The following is a 25,341-nucleotide window of genomic DNA, read 5'->3' as shown; positions in this document are numbered from 1 at the left end:
TCATTGTGCAGGATAAACTAGAAATAATGTTTGTTTTGTAAGTACTTAATCACAATTCCCTAATGACAGTAGTGCTGATTGTCAATTATGAGAATTTGATTTGCCGAATAATTCATAATTCGTGCAATATAGCATTATAGTTTTCCAGCCACTTGCTCAACATTGGAACGGAAGTGACAATGCCCCTAAACGCACGAATGATGTTCACTAAAACCAGAGTTTTTGACGGAAATGCATCGAACTGGAAAGTTGTCTATTGACTAGGACTGCCAGTTTTTTCGGGCACTCTTGCTTCCCCACCAATAAAAAGTGACCACCATGAAATAGCTCATAGTGCTAAAATTTGTATTGAAAACCCCCAAAAATCAATCAATCTTGTGCCATACTGAGTGACACATTTTCTATTCCTTTGATATTCCCACTTCCTGTTTGCCAAAAAAAAAAATGTAATCTTCAAACTGGCATGCACATACACATAATTTTCCTCAAATTTATTTAACATTTAGTGGAGGTATATTCAACTACTCTCCTCTTTTCATAGCAGTATGTGTAACTTTTGCATCCTTAACCTATATATAAATGTTAAGATAAAATTACAAATTCTTTGAATAGAAGCAACCACTTCTTAGAGACAGTCTTAACTATGATATAATGTGTCCTTAAAATTGTACGATGAAATAAATATTTTGAGGTGTGTTCACATCAGTAGAATAAATGTCAGCTCTATATTGTACATTAATTTTTTATACGCTCGTTTACGGGACATATTTTGGTATACCTTTGACTATCTGTCCGTCTGTCTGTCCTTCCGTCCGTCTGTCCATCCGTCCGTCCGTCCGTCCGTCCGTCGTCAACATGTTGGACATTAACTCAAAAATGCTTTAACCAATATGCATGAAATTTTATTGAATTGTTAATATCTATTGACGTGAGCTCCCTTTCGTTTTTTATAAATTTCAGATTTACCGTTTTCGAGTTTTGAGGTTTAAATCATTAAAAAAGGGGGGATTTTCCAGTTTTCCGACAATAACTCAAGAATGCTTTCACCAACTTGCAAGAAATTTATATCTGTTGATGTAAGCTCCCTTTAGAATTTTATAAATTTTACATTTTACATTTCTGAGTTATAGGGTTTTATTCATTAAAAAAGAGGGGATTTTCCAGTTTTTCGACAATAACTCAAAAATGCTTTCATCAGTTCTCATGAAACTTTGGTGAATTATTTATAGCTATTGATGTAATCTCCCTATTGATTTTCATAAATTTCAAATATGACATTGAGAAGAAATTGAACTTTATTTGTTTATAGTCTGACAACAGATTTACTTAGTATTGCGCAAAATGCACAACAGCAAGAAATCTTTAATTGAATATAAATTCAATTCATATAACCAATTTCAAGTTCTTTGACTACATTTATTCAGAAACCTTTAATATGCCAAATATTTAATTACAATCCAAATTCAGACCTGTATCAAGCTTGAATATTGTGTCCATTTTTGCCCCAACTGTTCAGGGTTGGACCTCTGCGGGCGTATCCAGCTGTGCATAGCGAAGCAGTTTATTTTGATTTAAACCCCATTTATTTAAATTTGCATGTATTTTACAGTTGATGAGGTTGGCATTTGATGAAGAAGTAATACCAGAAGATGTTGACACCTTTAGAAAGTTGGCTAACAAATATAGAAACCCTGCATCAGTGTTCCAAGCATTTGCTTTCACTGGACAAGTGATCATGCAGCCAACAATGGTTAAACATAAGGAGAAAAATGCTTCATTGAAGTAAGCCATTTTACAATGATGAATGTGTTTAACAAGCTATGTTGGTCTATATCTGAAACAGCTTTGATGATGGGTCACTGTAACATAAATGAAAATCTTTTTGTTGGAATACATACAGAAACCAGTAGGATGTTGTATAAATATATAGAAAGTAAACACAAACCTAGCAAAGAACATTATTTATTTTTGACAAAGTGCAATAATTTAATTTTGGATTTAACATGTCTTCTGATTGGCTGAGAGTTATTTGTCTATCAGCTCATAGACATAATTTTGTCATTTGACCGTGATGTCATCAGCATTTGTTTTAATGATTTACTCCTTAAAAGTGGAATTGAGAATTAAATTATATGGAATGACTGTAATATTTTTTCTGTCTATTCAAAATAACCTAAAAAACGTGGGTTATTCAGTGTGCACCACATTTCTGATGTTATTTCTTCATAGACAGAAAAAAATATTACAGTCATTCCTTAAATATGTCAAACAATCAGAACCATGTAAAAAAATAATTCTAAAATGTACAAATTTTACTGTTTGTTAGGAACTTTGCAAAGAAAACATTGATGAAGACTGCTAGAAAAGCTGGAATAAAACCAAAACAGTCTGCCAGAAAACAGAAATATGTACTTCAGCCACCACCATCTATGCAAAGACGAAGTATGTCACCAAGGTCATCTTCTGCAGGGTCAGACAGCGACTCAGAACGACCCAATAGTGAAATGTTTGATGACTTGTCTAGTAAGTGGAAATCTTTGATCATTTAAAATGATTAACTGTAGTATATTGTAAACAACATTGAAAGTTTTGCTCCATGACTTTCTTTTTTGACAAAATAAAACATTGATTAACTATTTATTTTTGTCATTGAGAAACTCAGGTTCTGTGTTAATCAGAAACTCAGGTGCTTAGGATACTTCTATTTTCACATTGGTCTAATTCCTTAATCATAAAAATCCTGGGGAAAACATTTAGTGAATGCTATGTTCTTTTTACAGTTGTAGATGAGTCTGAATATGCTTCCTCATGGACCACTGATCCAAAGACCATAGAAAAGTTACTACAGAGACCAGGTTACCATGACTACGAGAGACTTGGTCTAAACAGTCTGTCTTCCTCACATCATGGACAGGAGCCCAAGTCTGAGCAGTTTAGAATATCTACTGTTAATGCTAACTTTGCAGTTTGTAGAAGGTATCAGTCATTAAACAGTTTGGAGTCATACTTATTTATATATCTCCACTCACAGATCTGCTGTCACAACCTGTTTGACAATACTTTGAATTTTTATTATGCCCACTGAACATAGTATTTTTCATGGTATTTGGTCTTTAACTCTATGATGCTGAGTTGTGTAAGCTTTTTTCTAATTACTTATCCAGTCACTTGCTGTTTGATGATACTTTGAATTTTTATAATTCCTAATGAGGATGTTTTTTTTTGCCTCAACCAAATGTTATGAAACTTAGACACAATGCTTATTACCACAAAACACAGATCAAGTTAGAATTTTGATGGCGTCACTTTAACCGTTCTAGAGTTATGCCCCTTTATAAATGGAAAAATTGCAAAATTTTTATTTTCTTCTAAATATCAAGTAATTTTTAAAATTGGAGTTATCTTCCTTTGTCCATGATTATAGTTGAATCAACATCAATTAATGCTTTGTTTAATTTTGACTTCCACTAATAAAACACAGATCAAGTTGAATTTGGGTAGTGTCACTTTAATCATTATTGAGTTACTCCCCTTTATAAATCGAAAGATTGCAAAATTTTTAGTTTCCATTCTGTAACTTAAGTTTGCCCCAAACCAAACATTATGAAACCTATACACAATATTCATTACCACAAAACTAAGATCAAGTACAAATTTTTTGTTTCCGTTTTCTAACTTTAGTTTGCCTCAACCAAATGTTATAAAACTTATACACAATGCTTATTACTACATAATACAGATTAAGTACGAAATTTGGTGGCGACACTTTTACCATTCTTGAGTTATGTCCCTTTATAAACATAAAAATTGCTGAATTTTCCGTTTCCGTTCTCTAACTTTAGTTTGTCTCAACCAAATGTTATAAAACTTATACTCAACCGTTCTTGAGTTATGCGTGTTTACAAATAGAAAAATTGCTGAATTTTTAGTTTCTGTTCTCTACTTAAGTTAGCCTCAACCAAATGTTATGAGACTTACACACAATGCTTATTACCACAAAACTCAGATCAAGTTCAAATTTGGGTAGCGTCACTTTTACCGTTCTTCAGTTATGTCCCTTTATAACTATATGATATGCAAGCGGGGGCATCATCTGTGTCCACATGTGGACACTATCCACATTTATTTTTTGTCAATTCAAATGGGGGTTATCCATGTATGTAACTATTTGGTAATATCGATCCAGATAGATGATTTAACATTATTATGTAAGGATAGGAATTAACTATGGTACTTCAAAGCACTTAAAAAAATAATTGATGTCCACTAAGAAATCCACAGTAGGATGTGTCAAACAATTATATGTTTAAGTGCCAGTCTTTGTAAGAATCAGGCAAATTGAAAAAATCAAAACATGCCAGAAAAAAAAACCAAACGACCTAACCATCCTATTTTAAAGTTACCCTCATCTTGAGTTAGTAGATCTTTCGTTTCTGCTTTTCTGATAATTCGAGAAATCTCTAGATAAATTTTGGTTAAAATGATAGCAAATTACAGAGTTAGCTCCCCTTAATTGTTAATTCCTAGTGCATTTCAACCAAATTAATCTTGAATTACCAGAACATGAAAAGGAAACGAATGTTATATTCATGCTTAAGTGGGTTTTTGTTTAACATGTATTCACCACTGCCTGATTCTTGGAGAGATTGGCACTTAATAATATGCATATTTCATAGGCTAAGGAAAGATGTTTTTACTGATTATATGATACAAAATTGAGGATCATAGATTTGACAAGATGAGGAAAAATTGTATTTTCGTAGATATTTGATTTCGTGGTTTTGCCGAAGTCTGCATACAAAAAAGTATAACAAAAATACCAAACTCCAAGGCAAATTCAAAAAGGGATTTTCCATAAAAACTGACAAAATCAAACACTATCAATCAATGGAACAAGTGGAAAAAAAAACTGCCATAGTCCTGACTAGGTACAGGCATTTTCCGAAGATAATGTGGGTTAAACCTGGTTTTATAGCTAGCTAAACCTCCCTCTTGTATAACAGTTGTTTATAGTTATACAAGCCTATAAAAAAGTTGAACATTTAAATTTGTGCTTTACCTTTACCCAAGAAATCCACAAAAGTTGGCATCTCATGAATACTAATGAATCCACAGTAATTTATACAACAATAAGTATGTTTCTAAGTGATCATCTTGCCAGTAATACAGGTAAAAACAATTTTAAAAAAGAAAGTAAAAACAGACACGATATAAAACAGGGACTATTTCCATCATTTATACTTGTGATTAAAAAAAAATCATAAAACAAATTAAAGAAAAACATATAAGAAATATAAATGAAGGTCTCAAAATTGACCTATGTACAAGTTATTGACAAAAATAAGCATTAAAAAATCAGATTTTGGCTAAAGCAGTTGATAATGTTTTATTTTTCAGTTACCCAGCTTTAATAGTGGTACCTCTGAGTGTTACAGATGACAGTATCAAGAAACTAGCTCGTACCCACAGACAATATAGGTAGTGTATCATAATATTCTATTTAGAGTAAAATACCAGTTTCATTTAGTCACAAACTTAAGTTTGTTCATTTAGAATTTAAAATCATTATATCAAAAGGAAATAAATGACACTGTCAGTCCATGAATGTAATACTGCAACTTTTAAACTGTTGGATGGATTCAAATGAAACTTCACACAAAGGCATAAACACCATGGAGTGCATAAAGCAAAATTCAAATGAAACTTCACACAAAGGCATAAACACCATGGAGTGCATAAAGCAAAATAATTGAAGGTGGACAGCAGGAATGACAGGTTTTTGCACCTACATTTATATGTTATTCACAATATGATACTGACTGTAAATTCAACTCCTTCATTTAATACTGTGAGATTATTTCAATGAAACTTCTCACATATATAAAAAAAATGTTTCGTTGTATGAGGCAAAATGATTCCGGTCAAACGTTTTGAAGGGGAGATAATTAAACTTGCTGATAAATTATTGACCTTTTAAACACAGCTCTTTATAAACTGTTTGATAGATTTTAAAGAAAGTTCACATATGGTAGTACCATATGAAGATGAGCATGAAACAAAATAAATTTTGACATTGTAAGAACTCTTATAAAACTATTTGATGGTTTTTAATAAACCCTCACACACGGGTATAATGTATATGAAGAGATCTTCATGAAGCAAACAAATCTGGTACAAGACATCAACAAGTGATATGATGGAAATTTACAAATGTATAAAAAAAAAATCACTGTTTTGCTTATTGGAATAAGTATTGTCTATCTATATAGAAATCAAATTACACCAGGCCTCGACAATAACGCTTGTCCGATTGTCCGGTACCAGAGGAAAAAAAGGTCGGACAAGTAAAAGCTATATCAAGCTTGTCCGACGGGACAAGTAAAATTATTCTGCAGAAAATAAATTTAATCCAACTTTGTTGAACAAAGTAATTATAAACAAAAAAACAAGAAAAGAAGATAAAAACAAGTATTAATTTGACATGTTTACTTGCAATCGATACTTTAAAACTGGTTCTTTGTCGGGTACTTTTTAAGATGTAAAAGGCATACTTTTCTCGGAAACCAGTCTTACTGATCCGAATCAGCGATGCGCTTTGTAGGTAGGTAACTTTTCAAGGCAGTTCGTCGCCAGCTGGGAAACGATTCGGCTTCAAATTTAATAGACAGTTTGGCACCGTAGGAGACATATTTCATAGACATGATTAATAGACAGTTTGGCAACGCAGGAGACATTTCGGGACCAAGACAAATCAGTACCTTGTTTTCCGACCTTATTCTGTTGCTTTATAATAAATACCATACCGGTAATTTTTTTAACCAAAAAATCTTTTAAATAAAAATGAAGAAATTATTTACCATAAAACTCACAAAATCATATTTGATCATATGTAGAAAAAAACAATACTTGGAATACGGTGACCTATAGTTGTTAATTTCTGTGCCATTTGGTCTCTTGCAGAGAGTTGTCTCATTGGCAATCATACCTCATCTTCTTTTTTTTATTGATTGCATTTGAAAAAAACTTTTTTTCAACTTAAAAACCAAGATACAAATCCAATGAGTGTACATTGACAGGCCTATCAGACGGTGCCTCATGTGCAGAGTCTGATGAGACTTTGGCATTGAAGAAAGCTAGAACCTACGTTCTGTGACATGACTAGATTCAGTTGTTCTCGACTCAGGTTTTTGAAAAGTATATCAAAAGATATAAATCAAATTCTGTTCTATTGTTTTAATTCATTTTGTGCCTTGAATCAACTTAAAATGCAAAAAAGGTTATTATTAAGATTTTTTTTGGACAAGTTACAATTTCATTCGGACAAGTAAGTTTTGGTATGTACTTGTCCTACTGGACAAGTTGAAAAAAAAGTTATTGTAGAGGCCTGTACACACATGTGTTTATTTGAATATTCATGTCCACCTATACAGAAATCAAACTACTGGATGTATGATTTAAAGAAGATTTCTGGAATAAAAAGAAAAATACAATATTGTAAACAAAGTTTTGCTGAATGAATATGCAATTGTATTCCTGTGTTTTAGATTCCCTGTAATTACGTGGCGGCATCCTAGGACGAAAGCTTTACTGATCAGAGCCAGTGGTTTTCACAGTAGAGGATTAATGGGAATGTTAAAACATGACACAACGTCAGGTAAGGACTATTGGCTTACACAGTAGAAGATTAATGGGAATGTTAATACATGACACAACGTCAGGTAAGAACTATTGGCTTACACAGTAGAGGATTAATGGGAATGTTAAAACATGACACAACGTCAGGTAAGGACTATTGGCTTACACAGAAGAGAATTGAGGAATGGGACATCTATTACTTGCTTTTTTTTTTTGGGGGGGGGGGGGGGGGGTGGGTAATGATTGCATTGATGTAATCAAAACCCTCATTTGCCTGGCTTGGCAGTTTTAAATTTTCCAGACTTTATCACTACTTTTGAGAATATCAAAACACTACATTGAGCACAACAATACGTACATCCTATCCATGAACAGTTCAAAAAATTTATCAGTGAAATATATATTCTGGTATTCAAGTTACATGATAATGCATTTAATCAAACTTGCCAAGAAAATTACATAAATTGTGCATCTAGTATCTGTTCAAAAAATTTCACTGATGTCATTGTTAAAGTAGTATTTAGAATATCTTCCTTTGTCCATAATTGTAGTTGAACCATATTAAATGATTTTGTACATCTTTGAAAACTTTTGTAATTTTTTTTTAGTTTTTGTCAATTTAAACAGCTGACTGATATTATTATTTTAATGATAAGATCATGTTTTGATCTATTTAAGTAAATAATGTATTTATAACATTGAAGAAATTTTGTATATCTATACAGGAACAGCGGGCAGTGAAACATCTTCTAGTATTGAACAGGAGAGGTATTTCTCCAATCTTGTGTCAGCTACACCAAACAGTGAGAGATATCGTGGATCGTGTAGCGACTCTCTGACTAGTCTAGACTCACTAATGATGGCAGGGATTAATGTCCCAGAGACCCCTGATATGAACAGAAGAGCTTTAAAGACTGGGAGTTTACAAAGGGTTACTAAACCTAAATCACAATCATGTAAGATTTACTTATGAAAATGAGCACAGCAGTGTTGAATACAGTGGATTTTTAAATCTTTAAAAAAATTTTAATTAGATTGTTTCTAATTATGAGCAGGCAACAAGGTTTGCCCAAACTAATTACATTTATATTGAAAATTCCTAACCAAGATCTCATTTCGTAGTTTTATGTCAAATGTTTTTGAAATAGTTTTTATTTTGTGAGGTTTTTTTTGTCAATTCAAACAGATTGTTCTGTCAGTTATATTTTGATATAGTTTTTAAGGTGTCAAAGCTTTTTATATGAATTTAAAAGACCTTGGTATGATCAGTAAAATTCAAAACTAATTTCCAGTCCACCAATATATTTTTTGTCCTTCTTAACTGACAAAGTTTTAGATTCCTGTCTCCAGAAATGAAATTTCACATGTCAAGCATTGACGGATAATAATGTAATTTTGAAACATCCAAATGAATTTTTTGTTTAATTTCATGAGAGCGGTATATTAAATAAAACATGGAAGGCAATCTGATGTCTCAAATGTGTAGGAGTAGCATGAACATTGTCACTTTTCCACTTTATAGCATTGTAGAGATGTTATTCAGAATGTTTATCTTCTACTTTGCACCTATTTTTTGACTTAGCATTTATTTTTATTCATTTGTGGGTTCGGTTTATTTTTGTTTTGTTTTAGCTTAATCTATTTTTTAGCATGGTTTAGCACTGTGTGCAAAATACAGAAAAAAAGTTAGTGAAAGACTTTTTTTTTTAGATTGTAAAAAAAAAGTTCAGTTTAAAGCCCAGTAAAAGAACAAGGTTTGCAAAATTTTTTGTGTAAATTTTTATCTGAAAAGTAACAAATGTACTAATTTTAAATTTTTTCATATATGACTTATTAAATTTTTTAATTTCCAATTTTGGGGAACACATGCAATTATTATAATTTTTTTTTTTAGTGCAATTGATTAATTTTGTCCTAAACATATGTATAAGTAGTATTAATATTTTATACACATATTTTATATTGTCATTTATTTCTCAGATGATTATGACTATGAATATAGCAGTAAGTAAATAAGATGACATATAAATCCTGCATCCAATCATATTCAATTTCACTTAATAAGGTTCTCTATCTTTGATGACATTTTTCTGTTCAGATTTGTCGGAATTTGTTTCTATAAAAAAAATTAAGACGTAAATAGTTAGTGTTATACTTTGATACTTCAAGATACTTCTTACGATAAGCTTTACTGAAAACATATGTATCAGCATTATAAGACATTCTGAGTTTTATATCTACATTATAGTCAAATGTTTCAAGCCTAGAAATGTGCATACAAAGCTGAGGTCATCATTGAAAGAGTTCTGACCCCTAGAGCACAATTTCTTGCTGCTATTTTAGGAAAAGTATAAATTAGAACAAAATGCTTATTTGATAGGCTATAAGTTTGTAGTTTGATTTCTTATAAAAAAATTTCCAAGGAAATGGTTTAATTAAAAAACATTTCATCATTTTGTATTTATTTTAAAATTCTCTTAATTTTCTTTTATAACTTTATTTGATTGAGGAAAATTATCTGCAATTTGAATAGCCTTTTGAATTAGAAAACAGAAATAAATTCTTGTGTAGACCTAATGAAAGTCTGCTCAAGATTTTTTTACAGATATTTTTTTCTAGATCATAAACAGTATAAGATTTCTGCATTACCTAAAAACATAGGTGCCTTAAAAATGATCTTACTAAAACATTATTGAAACACACTAATGGAACTATATAAAGGGCTTTTATGGGTGCTTATCATATAATCGTTTATTGTGTGAAAATGATGGAGAAATGCTTCAATTGCTTCTAGAAGTTGTTATACTATTACAAAAGTGCCATACCTTCAAGTCATATACGTGTAAATTGAACAGTTTAGATAAGGGAAGAATTTTGTCTCTTTGACACTAAAAATGACAAAGGAAAAAAACAGATACTTATGTGGTTTATTTTCACAGAGATTAAATTTTGTGATTACAAAGGTCAAACCTGTTAGAAAAGTCATATTTTGCCACTTTTCTTGTCTTTGATTTTGATCTTCCTGAAGATCAAAGTTATGAGAGTTGATATTTTCGTGATTTTATTTTTATCACAAAATTTGCGATTTTTACATATATAAGTATGCTTATGCTTGAATTTGTATGTGTTTCAATACTGAAATAAACATAAACAGAGCTTGATTGATGTAGGCATGGGTTTGTTCCATTTGAATGTAAAAATAAGAATTGTATATGATTATTGTTGGTTACCTTATGTCCAGTGCCAAATATCTGATGCATATTCAGGATGATAAAATTATTTGACATACTGGGGATTCATTATTATTCGTGGTATATCAATTTTCGTGGATTTTGCAAGTAAAGGTGGATCACTAATTCAAATATTGATTGAAGTGCAAATTTTCTATATGCTTTGACTTTGGTAATGACTTTGGTAAAACCATGAATTAGCAAAAATACAATTCGTCCTCAGTCCACGATAATTGGTATCCACGAAAATAAAAGAATCCACAGTATATGGAAATTGTTAATAGAATCCTATTTTTGGTAACAAATCATTCTCAATGGAATAAACAACGTAGTTAATACTGTAATTGTCAGTTGTTAGGTAGTATGTGTAAACTTTGGAGCTCAAACATCAAAGGAATTCAAAAACGTCATTAAAATTATCAACTGGTTCAGGTTAATGAATACTTTAATGTATGAAACTGATTAATAGGATAAACGAGAGAAGTTGTTTCTATTAGCTTTACAATATTAAAGTTACTGGTGTTTATCAAGATTTGAAATTAGGGGGAAATTGTATGATATCAACTGACAGATATGGTTTTGTTATGATGCTATGTGTAAAAATCATGAACTGTAACAAATATTTACATGTCATGACAGTACTTTTTGAAATTTGTATTAGAATCACAGTTCTCAGGTTCAAAGAAAAAAATATTAATATTTTGCATACAAAATTGAGTGAGTTCATGATTTATACATTCCAATGTATTCAGTAAACTAAACATGAAATGAACTCAGTTATGAGTAACATGTTTTTAAGTGGAAATTATTGGTTTTGCAGTTTAATTTTTTTTTAAACTTTGAAAATTTCTCCTATCAATGGATTTTTATATCTTTTTGCTTCAAATTGTTTTTTTTCAACTGGATTTGTTACTTGGAAAAACATACATAATTGTTGGGGACAAGTTTACTGCTTATACATTGGAAATAGAAATAACTGTTTTTAGTTTAAAAAAAAAATTAAATCTTATTATTATTTTTTTGTGTTGTTGGGTTGCTTTTTCATGGAATTTAATGCACAGCCTTTTTTATTCATATTGGAAAAGAAAACAGTTATTTCTTACTTATGTGTTGTTCATATTTTTGCTTCTCTAGCAAGTCGCGATTCCCTTGACTCTATTGATGAAGTCCAACTGAGATCATCCCCTCGAGGAAGTACGATGCTTACACGGGCTGCCAATGCGTTTCGTGCTAGTGGGTCATGGAGAAGTTCAAGTATGTTGCTGCGTGTGATAATCTTGGGTTGCGGCATGCTCTCACATTATATTGGGAACTTCTCCATAAGCTGTCCTGATTTAGCCTTGATAATTAGCAATCTTATGTTAACATCTCCGATCATCATCAGCTTGCAGTCAAACTAACTTTATCTATCTTTTATCTTGTGAAGGGTTTTATCATCAGTTTTTGAAAAGATTTATTGAGTATAAAAATGCTGGAAATAAGAATAAATTTCAGATAATTTAACAGTAAAATATTAAATTACAAGTAATTTCCTATTTTATTTTCTACTATTTTATGGTCTGTGGTAAAATTCAGTTTCATTCTTTCTGTTTATGCACTTTATATTATTTTCATTATTTTTGTGTTTTGTTTTCAAGTTATGTAAATTTCCTGTGTAAAGTGTCCATATTGCAGGTTATTATGTAAATCCTTCAAAATTGGTTATGGAACATGTATGCAAGCAATGTAAGGGAGGGTTTGACTGCTTTTATTTTGAACATGCATGGCAGATTTTGGTATATCTATATAAATATTACACTTTTTGCTTAAAGTAGGAATAAAGCTGGCTTTATTTTGTTTCATATGCAAATTTACTATATCACCATGTCTTGACAAATATATATTTTTTTCAAATTGTTATTGTTAAAAGTCACATATTTGCATAGTTCTATATTTAATCCTTTTCACTGGGCTTCTATTCCAGTGATCAATCTATGTAAATATACTGATATATATACAAACCTTCTATTCCTCCTTATACAGATTTGGTGATGTTTATTGTATATATTAACTCTTGTTTTACTTCCTGCTTGTACTTTTCAAATCATAATCTTAATGCTGCATTTTGGTTGATATAAATGTACACTTAGTATGCATTTAATATAGCTTTACACACATTTTGTCATCTCTACAATAATGGAACACATCAACCCAAGTAAATTTATTAATACTTGAATGATGCATATTTGATATTTTTTTTAACTTCCAAAGTTTAAGAAAAGTTTACAGTAGTATTGAAACAATACTTTGCTGCTTTGGACAGAAAGATGAAGTGACCAAATACATTGCACCTCATAAATGTGTATATGATGAAATAGAGTAAAGTCCTCTAAATGCAGCATTAGACATGAAACAATACTGTGCTGCTCTGGACAGAAAGATGAAGTGACCAAATACATTGCACCTCATAAATGTGTATATGATGAAATAGAGTAAAGTCCTCTAAATGCAGCATTAGACATTCGTTCTAATGTATGGTGAGAGACAATGGTTCCAAGGTTCTTACAATATGTCTGTTATTTACTCTAAATGCTTTCATTTTTTGCATGGGCAAAAAACAAATATATCAGGTAAAAGTCTTACAGTATTTATAAAATGTTATTTTTTTCAAAATGAAAAGCAGTGTAAATTAAAATTAGAATATCATCCTAAATAAAACTAAAAGTAAAAAAAAAAAACACTTAAATTCAGAGGGTATTTATAATCCTATAAAAATTGGTGAGAATCAAACCAACTGAGAATAGATCTTCTGTGTGAAGCCTACCAACTGAGAATAGATCTTCTGTGTGAAGCCTGTATAAGAAAGTAGATTACATGCTAAAAATAATTCCAACTGCATGAACTGATTTAAATTTTTTTTAACAGGAAAACTGAAATGTACATTTCAGTTCAAACTCTTGGGAGTTTTATCTTTATTTAATTTGACCATATATCTATAACAAATATAATATGATGGTTGAAGGATAGCTATTACATATATTTTGCTTTTTCAGACATAATTTTTATACGACCGCAAAAATTAAAAATTTTTTGGTCGTATATTGGTATGACGTTGGCGTCGTCGTCGTCGTCGTCGTCGTCGTCGTCGTCCGGCGTCGTCTGGCGTCGTCCAAAGACACATTGGTTTTCGCACTCTAACTTTAGTTTAAGTGAATGGATCTCCATGAAATTTTACCATAAGGTTCAATACCACGAAAGGAAGGTTGGGATTGATTTTGGGGGTTATGGTACCAACAGTTAAGGAATTAGGGGCCAAAAAGGGGCCAAAAATAAGCATTTTTGTAACTTCCAGACAATAACTTGTGTGTAAGTGTATGGATCTCTCTGACATTGTACCACAAGGTTCCATATCACAAAGGGAAGGCTGGAATTGATTTTGGGGGTAATTGCCTCAAAATGATAGGAATAAGGGGCCAAAAAAGGGGCAAAAAACAAGCATTTTTCTAGTTTCATGACAATAACTTGTGTGTAAGTGTTTGGATATTTCTGAAATTGTACTACAAGGTTCCATATCACAAAGGGAAAGCTGGAATTGAGTTTGGGGGTAATTGCCCGAAACGTTTAGGAATTGGGGGCCAAAAAGGGGCCAAAAATAAGCATTTTTCTAGTTTCCAGACAATAACTTGTGTTCAAGTGTATGGATCTCTCTGAAATTGTACTGCAAGGTACCATACCACAAAGGGAAGGCTGAGATTGAGTTTGGGGGTGATGAATCATAAGGGGGTTCAAAAAATTTTGGGGGGGGATTTTTTTTTTCTTTTTTTCCTTTTTTTTTTCTTTTAAAATTTAAAATTTTAATTTGGTTATTTCTGATTTATATTTAAAAGCAAATAATAATGATATGGTAGGAGATACACACCAAACAGGATGTGTAAATTATTATATAATAAGTATTGTGCAATATCAAGAAATTTTCAATTGCACAGTATTGCACAATAGCAAGAAATCTTCAATTGCACAGTATTGCGCAATAGCAAGAAATCTTCAATTGCACAGTATTGCGCAATAGCAAGAAATATCCAATAGCACAATATTGCGCAATAGCAAGAAATTGTCAATTGTACAGTATTGCCCAATAGCAAGAAATAATCAATTGCACAGTATTGTGCAAAAGAAGATACTTCGTATAAATTGCTTATTTCTTGATCAATTTCAATGGGGTTTTATTCTTGAATTCTTGGGGTTCTTTAATATGCTGAATCTAACGGTGTATTAAGTTTTTGGATTTTGGGCCCCGTTTTTAAATTGGTCCACATTGAGGTCCAAAGGGTCCAAATTTAATTTTGTTTGATTTCATCAAAAATTGAATTATTGGGGTTCTTTGATATGCCGAATCTAACCATGTATTTAGATTCTTAATTTTTGGTTCTGTTTTCAAATTGGTCTACATAAAGGTCCAAAGGGTCCAAAATTAAACTTAGTTTGATTTAAAAAAAAATTGAATATATGGGGTTCTTTGATATGCTGAATCTAACCATGTATTTAGATTTTTGATTATGGGCCCAGTTTTCAAGTTGGTCCAAATCGGGGTCCAAAATTAAACTTTGTTTGATTTCAACAAAAATTGAATATATGGGGTTCTTTGATATGCTGAATCTAACCATGTATTTAGATTTTTGATTATGGGCCGAGTTTTCAAGTTGGTCCAAATCGGGGTCCAAAATTAAACTTTGTTTGATTTCAACAAAAATTGAATATATGGGGTTCTTTGATATGCTGAATCTAACCATGTATTTAGATTTTTGATTGTTGGGCCCCGTTATCAACTTTGTCCACATTGAGATCAAAAGGGTCCAAAATTAAACTTTGTTTGATTTCATCAAAAATTGAATATATGGGGTTCTTTGATATGCTGAATCTAACCATGTATTTAGATTTTTGATTATGGGCCCAGTTTTCAAGTTGGTCCAAATCGGGGTCCATAATTAAACTTTGTTTGATTTCAACAAAAATTGAATATATGGGGTTCTTTGATATGCTGAATCTAACCATGTATTTAGATTTTTGATTATGGGCCCAGTTTTCAAGTTGGTCCAAATCGGGGTCCAAAATTAAACTTTGTTTGATTTAAACAAAAATTGAATATATGGGGTTCTGTAATATGCTGAATCTAACCGTGTATTAAGTTTTTGGATTTTGGGCCCCGTTTTTAAATTGGTCCACATTGAAGTCCAAAGGGTCCAAAATTTAACTTTGTTTGATTTCATCAAAAATTGAATTATTGGGGTTCTTTGATATGCCGAATCTAACCGTGTATTTAGATTCTTAAGTTTTGGTTCCATTTTCAAATTGGTCTACATAAAGGTCCAAAGGGTCCAAAATTAAACTTAGTTTGATTTTAACAAAAATTGAATTTTTAGGGTTCTTTGATATGCTGAATCTAAACATGTATTTAGATTTTGATTATGGGCCCAGTTTTCAAGTTGGTCCAAATCGGGGTCCAAAATTAAACTTTGTTTGATTTCAACAAAAATTGAATATATGGGGTTCTTTGATATGCTGAATCTAACCATGTATTTAGATTTTTGATTTTTGGGCCCTGTTATCGATTTTGTCCACATTGAGATCAAAAGGGTCCAAAATTAAACTTTGTTTGATTTCATCAAAAATTGAATTCTTGGGGTTCTTTGATATGCTGAATCTAACCATGTATTTAGATTTTTGATTGTTGGGCCCCGTTATCAACTTTGTCCACATTGAGATCAAAAGGGTCCAAAATTAAACTTTGTTTGATTTCATCAAAAATTGAATATATGGGGTTCTTTGATATGCTGAATCTAACCATGTATTTAGATTTTTGATTATGGGCCCAGTTTTCAAGTTGGTCCAAATCGGGGTCCAAAATTAAACTTTGTTTGATTTCAACAAAAATTGAATATATGGGGTTCTTTGATATGCTGAATCTAACCATGTATTTAGATTTTTGATTATGGGCCCAGTTTTCAAGTTGGTCCAAATCACGGTCCAAAATTAAACTTTGTTTGATTTCAACAAAAATTGAATATATGGGGTTCTTTGATATGCTGAATCTAACCATGTATTTAGATTTTTGATTTTGGGCCCAGTTTTCAAGTTGGTCCAAATCGGGGTCCAAAATTAAACTTTGTTTGATTTCAACAAAAATTGAATATATGGGGTTCTTTGATATGCTGAATCTAACCATGTATTTAGATTTTTGATTGTTGGGCCCCGTTATCAACTTTGTCCACATTGAGATCAAAAGGGTCCAAAATTAAACTTTGTTTGATTTCATCAAAAATTGAATATATGGGGTTCTTTGATATGCTGAATCTAACCATGTATTTAGATTTTTGATTATGGGCCCAGTTTTCAAGTTGGTCCAAATCGGGGTCCAAAATTAAACTTTGTTTGATTTCAACAAAAATTGAATATATGGGGTTCTTTGATATGCTGAATCTAACCATGTATTTAGATTTTTGATTATGGGCCCAGTTTTCAAGTTGGTCCAAATCGGGGTCCAAAATTAAACTTTGTTTGATTTCAACAAAAATTGAATATATGGGGTTCTTTGATATGCTGAATCTAACCATGTATTTAGATTTTTGATTTTTGGGCCCTGTTATCATTTTTGTCCACATTGAGATCAAAAGGGTCCAAAATTAAACTTTGTTTGATTTCATCAAAAATTGAATTCTTGGGGTTCTTTGATATGCTGAATCTAACCATGTATTTAGATTTTGGATATTGGACCATAATAGGTGAATGTCCAATTTAAAATTTTTAAGTTCTTAGACCACATTCATTCTGTGTCAGAAACCTATGCTGTGTCAAATATTTAATCACAATCTAAATTCAGAGCTGTATCAAGCTTGAATGTTGTGTCCATACTTGCCCCAACTGTTCAGGGTTCGACCTCTGCGGTCGTATCAAGCTGCGCCCTGCGGAGCATTTTATTATAACATATGATTCAGGCATAGTTATTTATATTTCACTTAAGTATACCATATATAATATATATATTTCAGTTTTAACATTGCCTAGGAGAACCAGATCTAGAGGCTCATGGCAAAGTATATGCTTAACATATAATGCTGCATGCACTGAAGTGACTTAGATTTTCTCTGCAGAGTTATCTGCCCATATAAAATGACTGCAGAACTTTGTGTGTCATGCTTAGATATATGTTATAACGGTGTACTGCGTGTGCAGCAAATAATTCATTGTAGTTTCACATTTTTTTTGCCAAAATAATTGACTAATTGTTATTACTAATTAAATAATAGATTTTATTTATTGACTAATTAATGTTAGTAAAACTTAAATATTGCAAGTATTAAGTTGATAACTTTTGTTTGAGATCACTCTGAACATGAAAACATTACATAACTCAATCGAAAATATTAAAGTAGAAATGATCGTGAAGATGTAAATTATTATTTACTAACACATGATTTCATAGACAACAATAAAAGTATATTTTCAAATTCAATTTTTCAAAGCTCAGAGATAAAAATATGATATTAACAACACTTCAGACATAATTGTAGTACATTTCACAACTTAATAAAACCCAGAGCTTAATACACCTCTTTTCCATATTATACACATCATCAGAACCTTTCAGAAATTTAACCAGAGCATCTCCTTGTGAAATTTTATGATATATATCAATGCAAAAAATCTTCAAAACCTATGCTTTTAAAGTTATTTAGAAAAAGTACCTTGTATTGAGAAATTATAAAAAGCATATACCACATGAGTGTTAGTACTATGTCACAGTTGGTAAACAGTCTACATTAAGTTTGATTTTTTGTTGTGCCACAATAAATTACAGAATTTGTAAGAGAGATAATTTGTATAGGAAAATTCAATTTGCAAGATTCTTTTGATTTTACAGGGAAAATGCTATCTGTTCTTATTGTGACAATGCATAGAAATTCCAATAGGAGAAAAAAAAAATTTTATTTAAATTTTTGAATGTATAGGCACAACATTTTCAGACTTAACAGCACTGATTATAAAAGATAAGGTCTACATGTACAAGATTACTAACAAGTGTATAGCAGCCCACATGTACAATTGTCAAGTTATTATAATGATTGACTTGTTGTTCATATAACTTGTAATGACACTAACGAGTATGGAAGTTTGGCATGTACAGGAAAGATAGTGCCCTTAGATAGTGTTTGGGGATAGAGTGTTGAAATATGGTACTTCTGAAAAGAGCAATAATTTCAGCTTTGTTTTTAAATCAACATTTTCATATACATTAAAAGATGAATTCAATTCTTTATTATGTGGGTTATGTTTTTGAGAAATATTAACACAGAAATTTTTTCACTATTTTTCTAAGGATTAATTTCAGATAACAGTTGATAAGAATGATATTTAGCAATTTTTTTTCTTTAAGGAAAATGATTGTTGTGTCTTTCATTTTTAAAATGTCTTATGTTTGATAGTTTGGGCTCTTTGTTAAGTATATTTGTAATTCATCTGATTATATATTTACTATGGAATCTTGCTGATCATTGATTTGTTTGCAAAAAAAACCATGCATTCCATTCTCCATTCAATTGGTCAGTTTGACATCATGTGGTACTTGTTATTCTGAAACTAAGATGAACTTTATTTTATTTCAGCTTTCGGAAGAATTGGTAGTATCAAGGAAAAAACCCGAACAACAGTAGACCCATCACGTTTATCTGTGTCGTCTGGTATGTCGATTAATCAAGGTGACATCATCAACTCCTCAGTTCAAGGTTTTAAGAGAGTGTCTCTGTATGTACTGGGAGAGAAAGCTCAGATGAAGGTATATAGTCCTAATTGATAAGTAATCATTGGTTCAGTCTTCTTTCTCAGATAATGTTTTAGTATCATTGAGAATTTTCATAAAGCTACCTTTTATGCCAAGCTTATGATAGCAGAGTGCATTATGTTTTCAGTTGTGCATCTGTCCATCCCATATCAGAATAAAGTGTTTCAACTAGAAGTAATCGTATACTTAGACATAAATTTGTGACTTATTCATACACAAACATTTTAAACAAGAGGTTAACAGCAGTGTGATTTGTATTTGAATTATTAATTTTGGATGAAAGTTTTATCATAGAGAAAACTTTCCTGCTTCAGAACCATTTCTGAACATTATCAGTATGAGTAATCTGTATTTTTATGGCCCCGCAACGAAGTTGTCGGGGCCATATAGCTTTACCCTTATCTGTCATTCCGTCATTCTGTCACTCCACCTTAACATATTGAGCTGATTTTTATACGCCCGTCAAATTTTTGACAGGACGTATTATGGTATACAAATGTTCGGTGTCCGTCTGTCCGTCCGTCCGTCCGTCCGTCCGTCCGTCTGTCTGTCTGTCTGTCTGTCTGTCCGTCTGTCTGTCTGTCCGGCGTAAACATGTCGCACTGTAACTTGAGAATGACTTATCCAAATTTCCTGAAACTTAACATAGTTGTTTTTTATGATGGTCAAACGATCTGTATACTTTTTGGTAAAAATAAGATTAAAACTTTTTGAGTTACGGGACTTAGTAACTAAAACAGGTGTGTGTTTTTTTTCACATGTCGTGCCGTATCTCAAAAACAATTTATGATTATTGCTTAAAACTTTACACACTTCTTAGTTATATTAATCTTAAGATCTGTATACTTTTTGGTGATGATTCAAAATTTTATTTTAGAGATATTGAGTATTTTGTTAAAAAAGGGGGAGGGGTTTTTCACATGTCACGCCGTATCTCAGAAACAGTGTATGATTATTGCTTAAAACTTTACACACTTCTTAGTTATATTAACCTTAAGATCTGTATACTTTTTGGTGATGATTCAAAATTTTATTTTTGAGTTATTGAGTATTTTGTTAAAAAAGGGGGAGGGGTTTTTCACATGTCGCGCCATATCTCAAAAACGATTTATGATTATTGCTTAAAACTTTACACACTTCTTAGTTATATTAACCTTAAGATCTGTATACTTTTTGGTGATGATTCAAAATTTTATTTTTGAGTTATTGAGTATTTTGTTAAAAAAGGGGGAGGGGTTTTTCACATGTCGCGCCGTATCTCAAAAAACGATTTATGATTATTGCTGAAAATTTTACACACTTCTTAGTTATATTAATCTCAAGATCTGTATACTTTTTGGTTTTGATTCAAAATTTTATTTTTGAGATATTGAGTTTTTTGGAAAAAAAAAAGGGGGTTTTCGCATGTCAAGCCGTATGTCAGAAACTATTTATGCTTATTGCATAAAAATTCACACACAAGACGAAGGACGTATCATGCGCTCATGGCGCAGCTGTTTATTAGTATATGAGTCTACTATGATGAGTTACAGATTGAGTTTACGTTCAGTTCCGCTCCATTGATTTTTGCTGAAGTTACGGGCTTTGGAATTTGAAAATTTCGTGAAAATAACAGTTATACAGACTTTCATTCTCAAATTTATACTCCTAAAAATGGCTTCAAGCTTTTTTTGTGAGTGGGGCCATTCGTGTACACACCCGTAGCCAGGGGGGTTCGAGGGGTTTGTACGAACCCCTCCTTGAAAACAAATAAGCACTGTTAAAGTCAACGTTCTGTTTGAATTGTAACTGTTAAAGTGAGCTTATTGAGTCCATGTAACCCCCCTTGGCTACGGGCCTAGTGCATACTTGCCAACCTCTGACAATGAGAAATCATATCATGACATGACATGACATGTCAAAAAGCGTGTGAAAACGTGTGACGTAGATGCAGACTTTTTAATATGAACAATGTTCATAATTTCACATTATATGCAAATTTGTTAATATAAAAAACAATATTCACCTGTAAACTTTTATTGTATTCAACAGTGGTCTGTTTTGCTGCTTTTAAAGCAACACCACTAGGCACATAGTCAAAACACCTGCTGGTTTTGTTACATTTACTTGATAACAAGGCACACAATATATAATTGTCGAGTTCTGATCAGAATTCAGTGTAAATTTCTTTATAATTGAAAATGATCTCTCACAGTCAGAATTGATATTTGGCTGAACTAAAATAGCTTCATGAAGCTTTGAAAGAGTGTCATAATGTTTTTTTGCCATCTAAAATGTCATCTATGATCTCTGCCATTGCTCCCAACAAACTATACAATATATATTGCTATTGCCTGGTCAAAACTGGGTAGTTCATCAGAAGACAGCTAATACTATGAGAACTGATCCAACAGTTCCGTGATATTTCCATCCCCAATGGCCTGTGGAAATCTGTTGGCTACATTTGAAACTGAAATAGAAAAATATTTTATAATTGTTAAATGCTTAATCAAATAGCTATGTATTTTAGTTCTCCTCTCATATGTATTGTTATGATTGCAACATAGAGATCACAATGCGTTACTCATCCCTCGATGATTTAAACTCGAACTCCCAAATATAATTTATAAATCTTGAAATTATCGTGGTACGTACACATCGTTTTTGCTTAGAACTCGGCTCTTTAGACGACGGTACAGGTCCTGAAAGCTACCTCTTTCTGTGGACATTTCCCCTAAGTGAATTTGAAAGAAAGAAAGTCCCAAAATCGTAAAAACTAATCACAAACTACTTACCTTTTGCTATTTGTCCATATAGAAAAATGAACAATGGCCACCAAACAATTACTTCGAAATTTCGGTATTTATCGTGTTATAATGAAAAAACCTGAGAATCGCAATATCACTAACAACCAAAAAATCAAAACAACGAAAAAACGTGTAATTGCGTGTAAAGTGGTGAAAAGCGTGTACACGCCATGTGATAAAATCCTCACGTGTAAACCGTTGAAAAAGCGTGTATTACACGCGAATATCATGTCAGTTGGCAACTATAGCCTAGTGTAATTCCAACACATCTAGTTATATGATCTGTCTGGTATGCTCAAAGGTCAATTCTTGTCATTGTTATATTTCATACCATTGCAGGGAATAAAGATGGAGTCTTTTCCCAAATGTGATTTCATACCTGTAGACTTCTATGAAGTTAGACATGTGAAGGCGAGCTTCAAGAAGTTAAGTAGGGCATGTGTACCCAGTAATACTCCCTCAGCTGATGCCACATTCTACAAAACTGTAGAGGAATCTGAATGGTTGTTACAGGTAAGTCTATAGAAAACTGTAGAAGAGTCCGAATGGTTGTTACAGGTAAGTCTATAGAAAACTATAGAGCATTCTGAATGGTTGTTACAGGTAAGTCTATAGAAAACTATAGAGGAATCCGATTGCTTGTTACAGGTAATTCTATAGAAAAGTCTAGAAATATCCAAATGGTTATTACAGATAATACAAATCTAGAGATATCTGAATGGTTGTCACAGGTAATTCTATTCAAAACTCCAGATAAATCTGAAAGGTCCTTACTGATACTGGAATAACGCCAGATCCAAATGGATGCAGATCGAAATACATCCCTTAGATATTTAGTCATAAAATACCTTAGAGTCGGAACTCTGCATTCCACATATACATATACAAAATTTGTACAATGTAGGAAAATATAAAATTCATTTGATGATCTTTAGAAACAGAGAGAAACATGAGGCTCGCAGAGCTTTTCTCTTGTTTCGTAGCAAAAGCAAATTTTTAAACAAAATTTCTATAATGTACAAATATTGTTTGTATACTGCAATTTAACATTTAGCTTAAACATATAGTCTTTTTTCCATCACAATCGTTGATATTGTTTTTGAATGAAATCGACATGACTTAATCGCGGACCACAATGAGGACCCCAAATTGAACTGTGATGTAAACAGTAATTGGTTCATAAACATTTGCTTGCAACAGAAGCAGGATACTAGGAGAATATAAAGATTTATCACTTCATGTTATCTGTTCACCTGTATATGTATAATAGAAAGGTTGTTTGCAGGATAAAACCCTACAACCTACAGTTCTTGACGTTCGTAAAAGTGGAATAATGACAAGAACATATACCTGAGAAGCTGATAGACATAAATTAAATGATATGATATAACACAACCTGTCAATTGTGTTACCAAGAAACAGAAGATCTCCCACATATGATAACTACATACCCAGCATTGAGCGATACCAGAAAAGAAACTTTTTTTTATAAAATACTTCATAATTTAAACATATTGGAGAAGTGAATTGGAAAGAGATTTTCATAGAAAGGAATATGATCACAACCCTTATACTGGACTACTTATTTCAAGGACATGTTCACCAAAAACAAGATCGAAATACGGGACTAGGAAACTTTACCGATGTAAATGTGTTATAAAATACACAATTCCAAACTGATGAAAGTGTAATGGCAGATCATCACTATACTACTGATAAATTTAAATTTGGTTTCGATTTTACTTACTGTTAGTGTGAAAGGACTCTGAAAAGTTTTAACAGGAAAGTTTATACAAAACTGAATGGATTTTGGAATGGTTGTTACAGATAAGTCTATCCAAAACTTGAAAAACATGAATTTTTGTGACATGTTGATTTCTATAAAACTATTTCAACTTCTTTTTGTGATGAATTATTTTTATTTTATCTAGAGAATGTGGTTCATTTGACTGAGAAATGCTGTGGATTGAATCAAACCATCCAGTTATAATCTCTTCAGGATTTATTCTATATCTAGTATGAATTTAGCATGTCATGATGCACTACTTTATTGTTTATAGGTACAGAATATAATGCAGTTAGCTGGTGCCACTGTTGATCTTTTAGATGTACAGGGATCTTCTGTAATGATTTGTCTGGAAGATGGTTGGGATATCACTACTCAGGTAATTCACAATTAAAAACATACACCAAAATATATATTAATGAATGAATCATATGAAAATGAGGAGATGTGGTATGATTGCCAATGAGACAACTATCCACCACAGTTAAAATGAGTCAGTATCTGTATAGGGAAGTAACTGTAGTTGGGGATGAATTCCTTATGAAATTCATATTTCTTAAGAATAATGTAAAAATAACACACTTTAGTTAATATATACAGTCAATATGAGGATTCATTATAATTCATGGAATACTAATGTTCTTGGATTTCGTGTAGGTGAACCACAAATTATGTTCAAGTAGTACAAATTTTCTATAGGCTTGTATGCAGACTCAGATAAAGCCACGAAATACAATATTTTCTCTATCCACAAAAATGAATTCACAGTAAACTGTCTTTACCTTTTATCCAGATGTAATATTGATATTGAATCAAAATAATTTTTTTTATTTGGACCATTCCTTATTTTCCAAAGGTGGTTTCTGCAGCACAAATACTCTTGGATCCTTTCTACAGAACAATAGAAGGCTTCAAGTGTCTCGTTGAAAAGGAATGGTTGTCATTTGGTCACAGATTTACTCACCGTAGTAACCAGACTGCAGCCAATCAAGCCAGTGGATTTGCACCTCTATTTCTACAGTTCCTTGATGTAGTCCATCAGGTTAGTATGGAACATTTCTTGGTCAAAATATAAAACATGATATGTTT

General features: G+C 31.8%; 1 protein-coding gene across 11 annotated transcripts in view; it reads left to right on the top strand.

Moving 5' to 3' along the window:
• LOC127706234 (myotubularin-related protein 13-like) overlaps positions 1-25,341 on the top strand; it is a 92,141-nt gene that overhangs the window by 43,439 nt on the left and 23,361 nt on the right. For 4 of the 11 annotated variants that reach the window (XM_052210718.1, XM_052210716.1, XM_052210726.1 and 1 more), the window contains 13 exons: positions 1,610-1,782; positions 2,327-2,523; positions 2,781-2,976; positions 5,398-5,478; positions 7,545-7,654; positions 8,361-8,591; positions 9,616-9,639; positions 12,000-12,119; positions 17,891-17,935; positions 19,505-19,674; positions 22,806-22,979; positions 24,527-24,631; positions 25,109-25,294. In XM_052210718.1, the coding sequence (XP_052066678.1) occupies positions 1,610-1,782; positions 2,327-2,523; positions 2,781-2,976; positions 5,398-5,478; positions 7,545-7,654; positions 8,361-8,591; positions 9,616-9,639; positions 12,000-12,119; positions 17,891-17,935; positions 19,505-19,674; positions 22,806-22,979; positions 24,527-24,631; positions 25,109-25,294 (1,812 nt within the window). The remainder of the gene's footprint in view (positions 1-1,609; positions 1,783-2,326; positions 2,524-2,780; positions 2,977-5,397; positions 5,479-7,544; positions 7,655-8,360; positions 8,592-9,615; positions 9,640-11,999; positions 12,120-17,890; positions 17,936-19,504; positions 19,675-22,805; positions 22,980-24,526; positions 24,632-25,108; positions 25,295-25,341) is intronic. The other 7 variants (XM_052210724.1, XM_052210721.1, XM_052210717.1 and 4 more) reach the window with 6 other exon arrangements.

The sequence above is a fragment of the Mytilus californianus genome, unplaced genomic scaffold (assembly GCF_021869535.1).
Source record: "Mytilus californianus isolate M0D057914Y unplaced genomic scaffold, xbMytCali1.0.p SCAF_6, whole genome shotgun sequence".
Classification (NCBI taxonomy): domain Eukaryota; kingdom Metazoa; phylum Mollusca; class Bivalvia; order Mytilida; family Mytilidae; genus Mytilus; species Mytilus californianus.
Note: the sequence above shows the minus strand (reverse complement) of the source record. Positions and strands in the feature narration are given on the sequence as shown.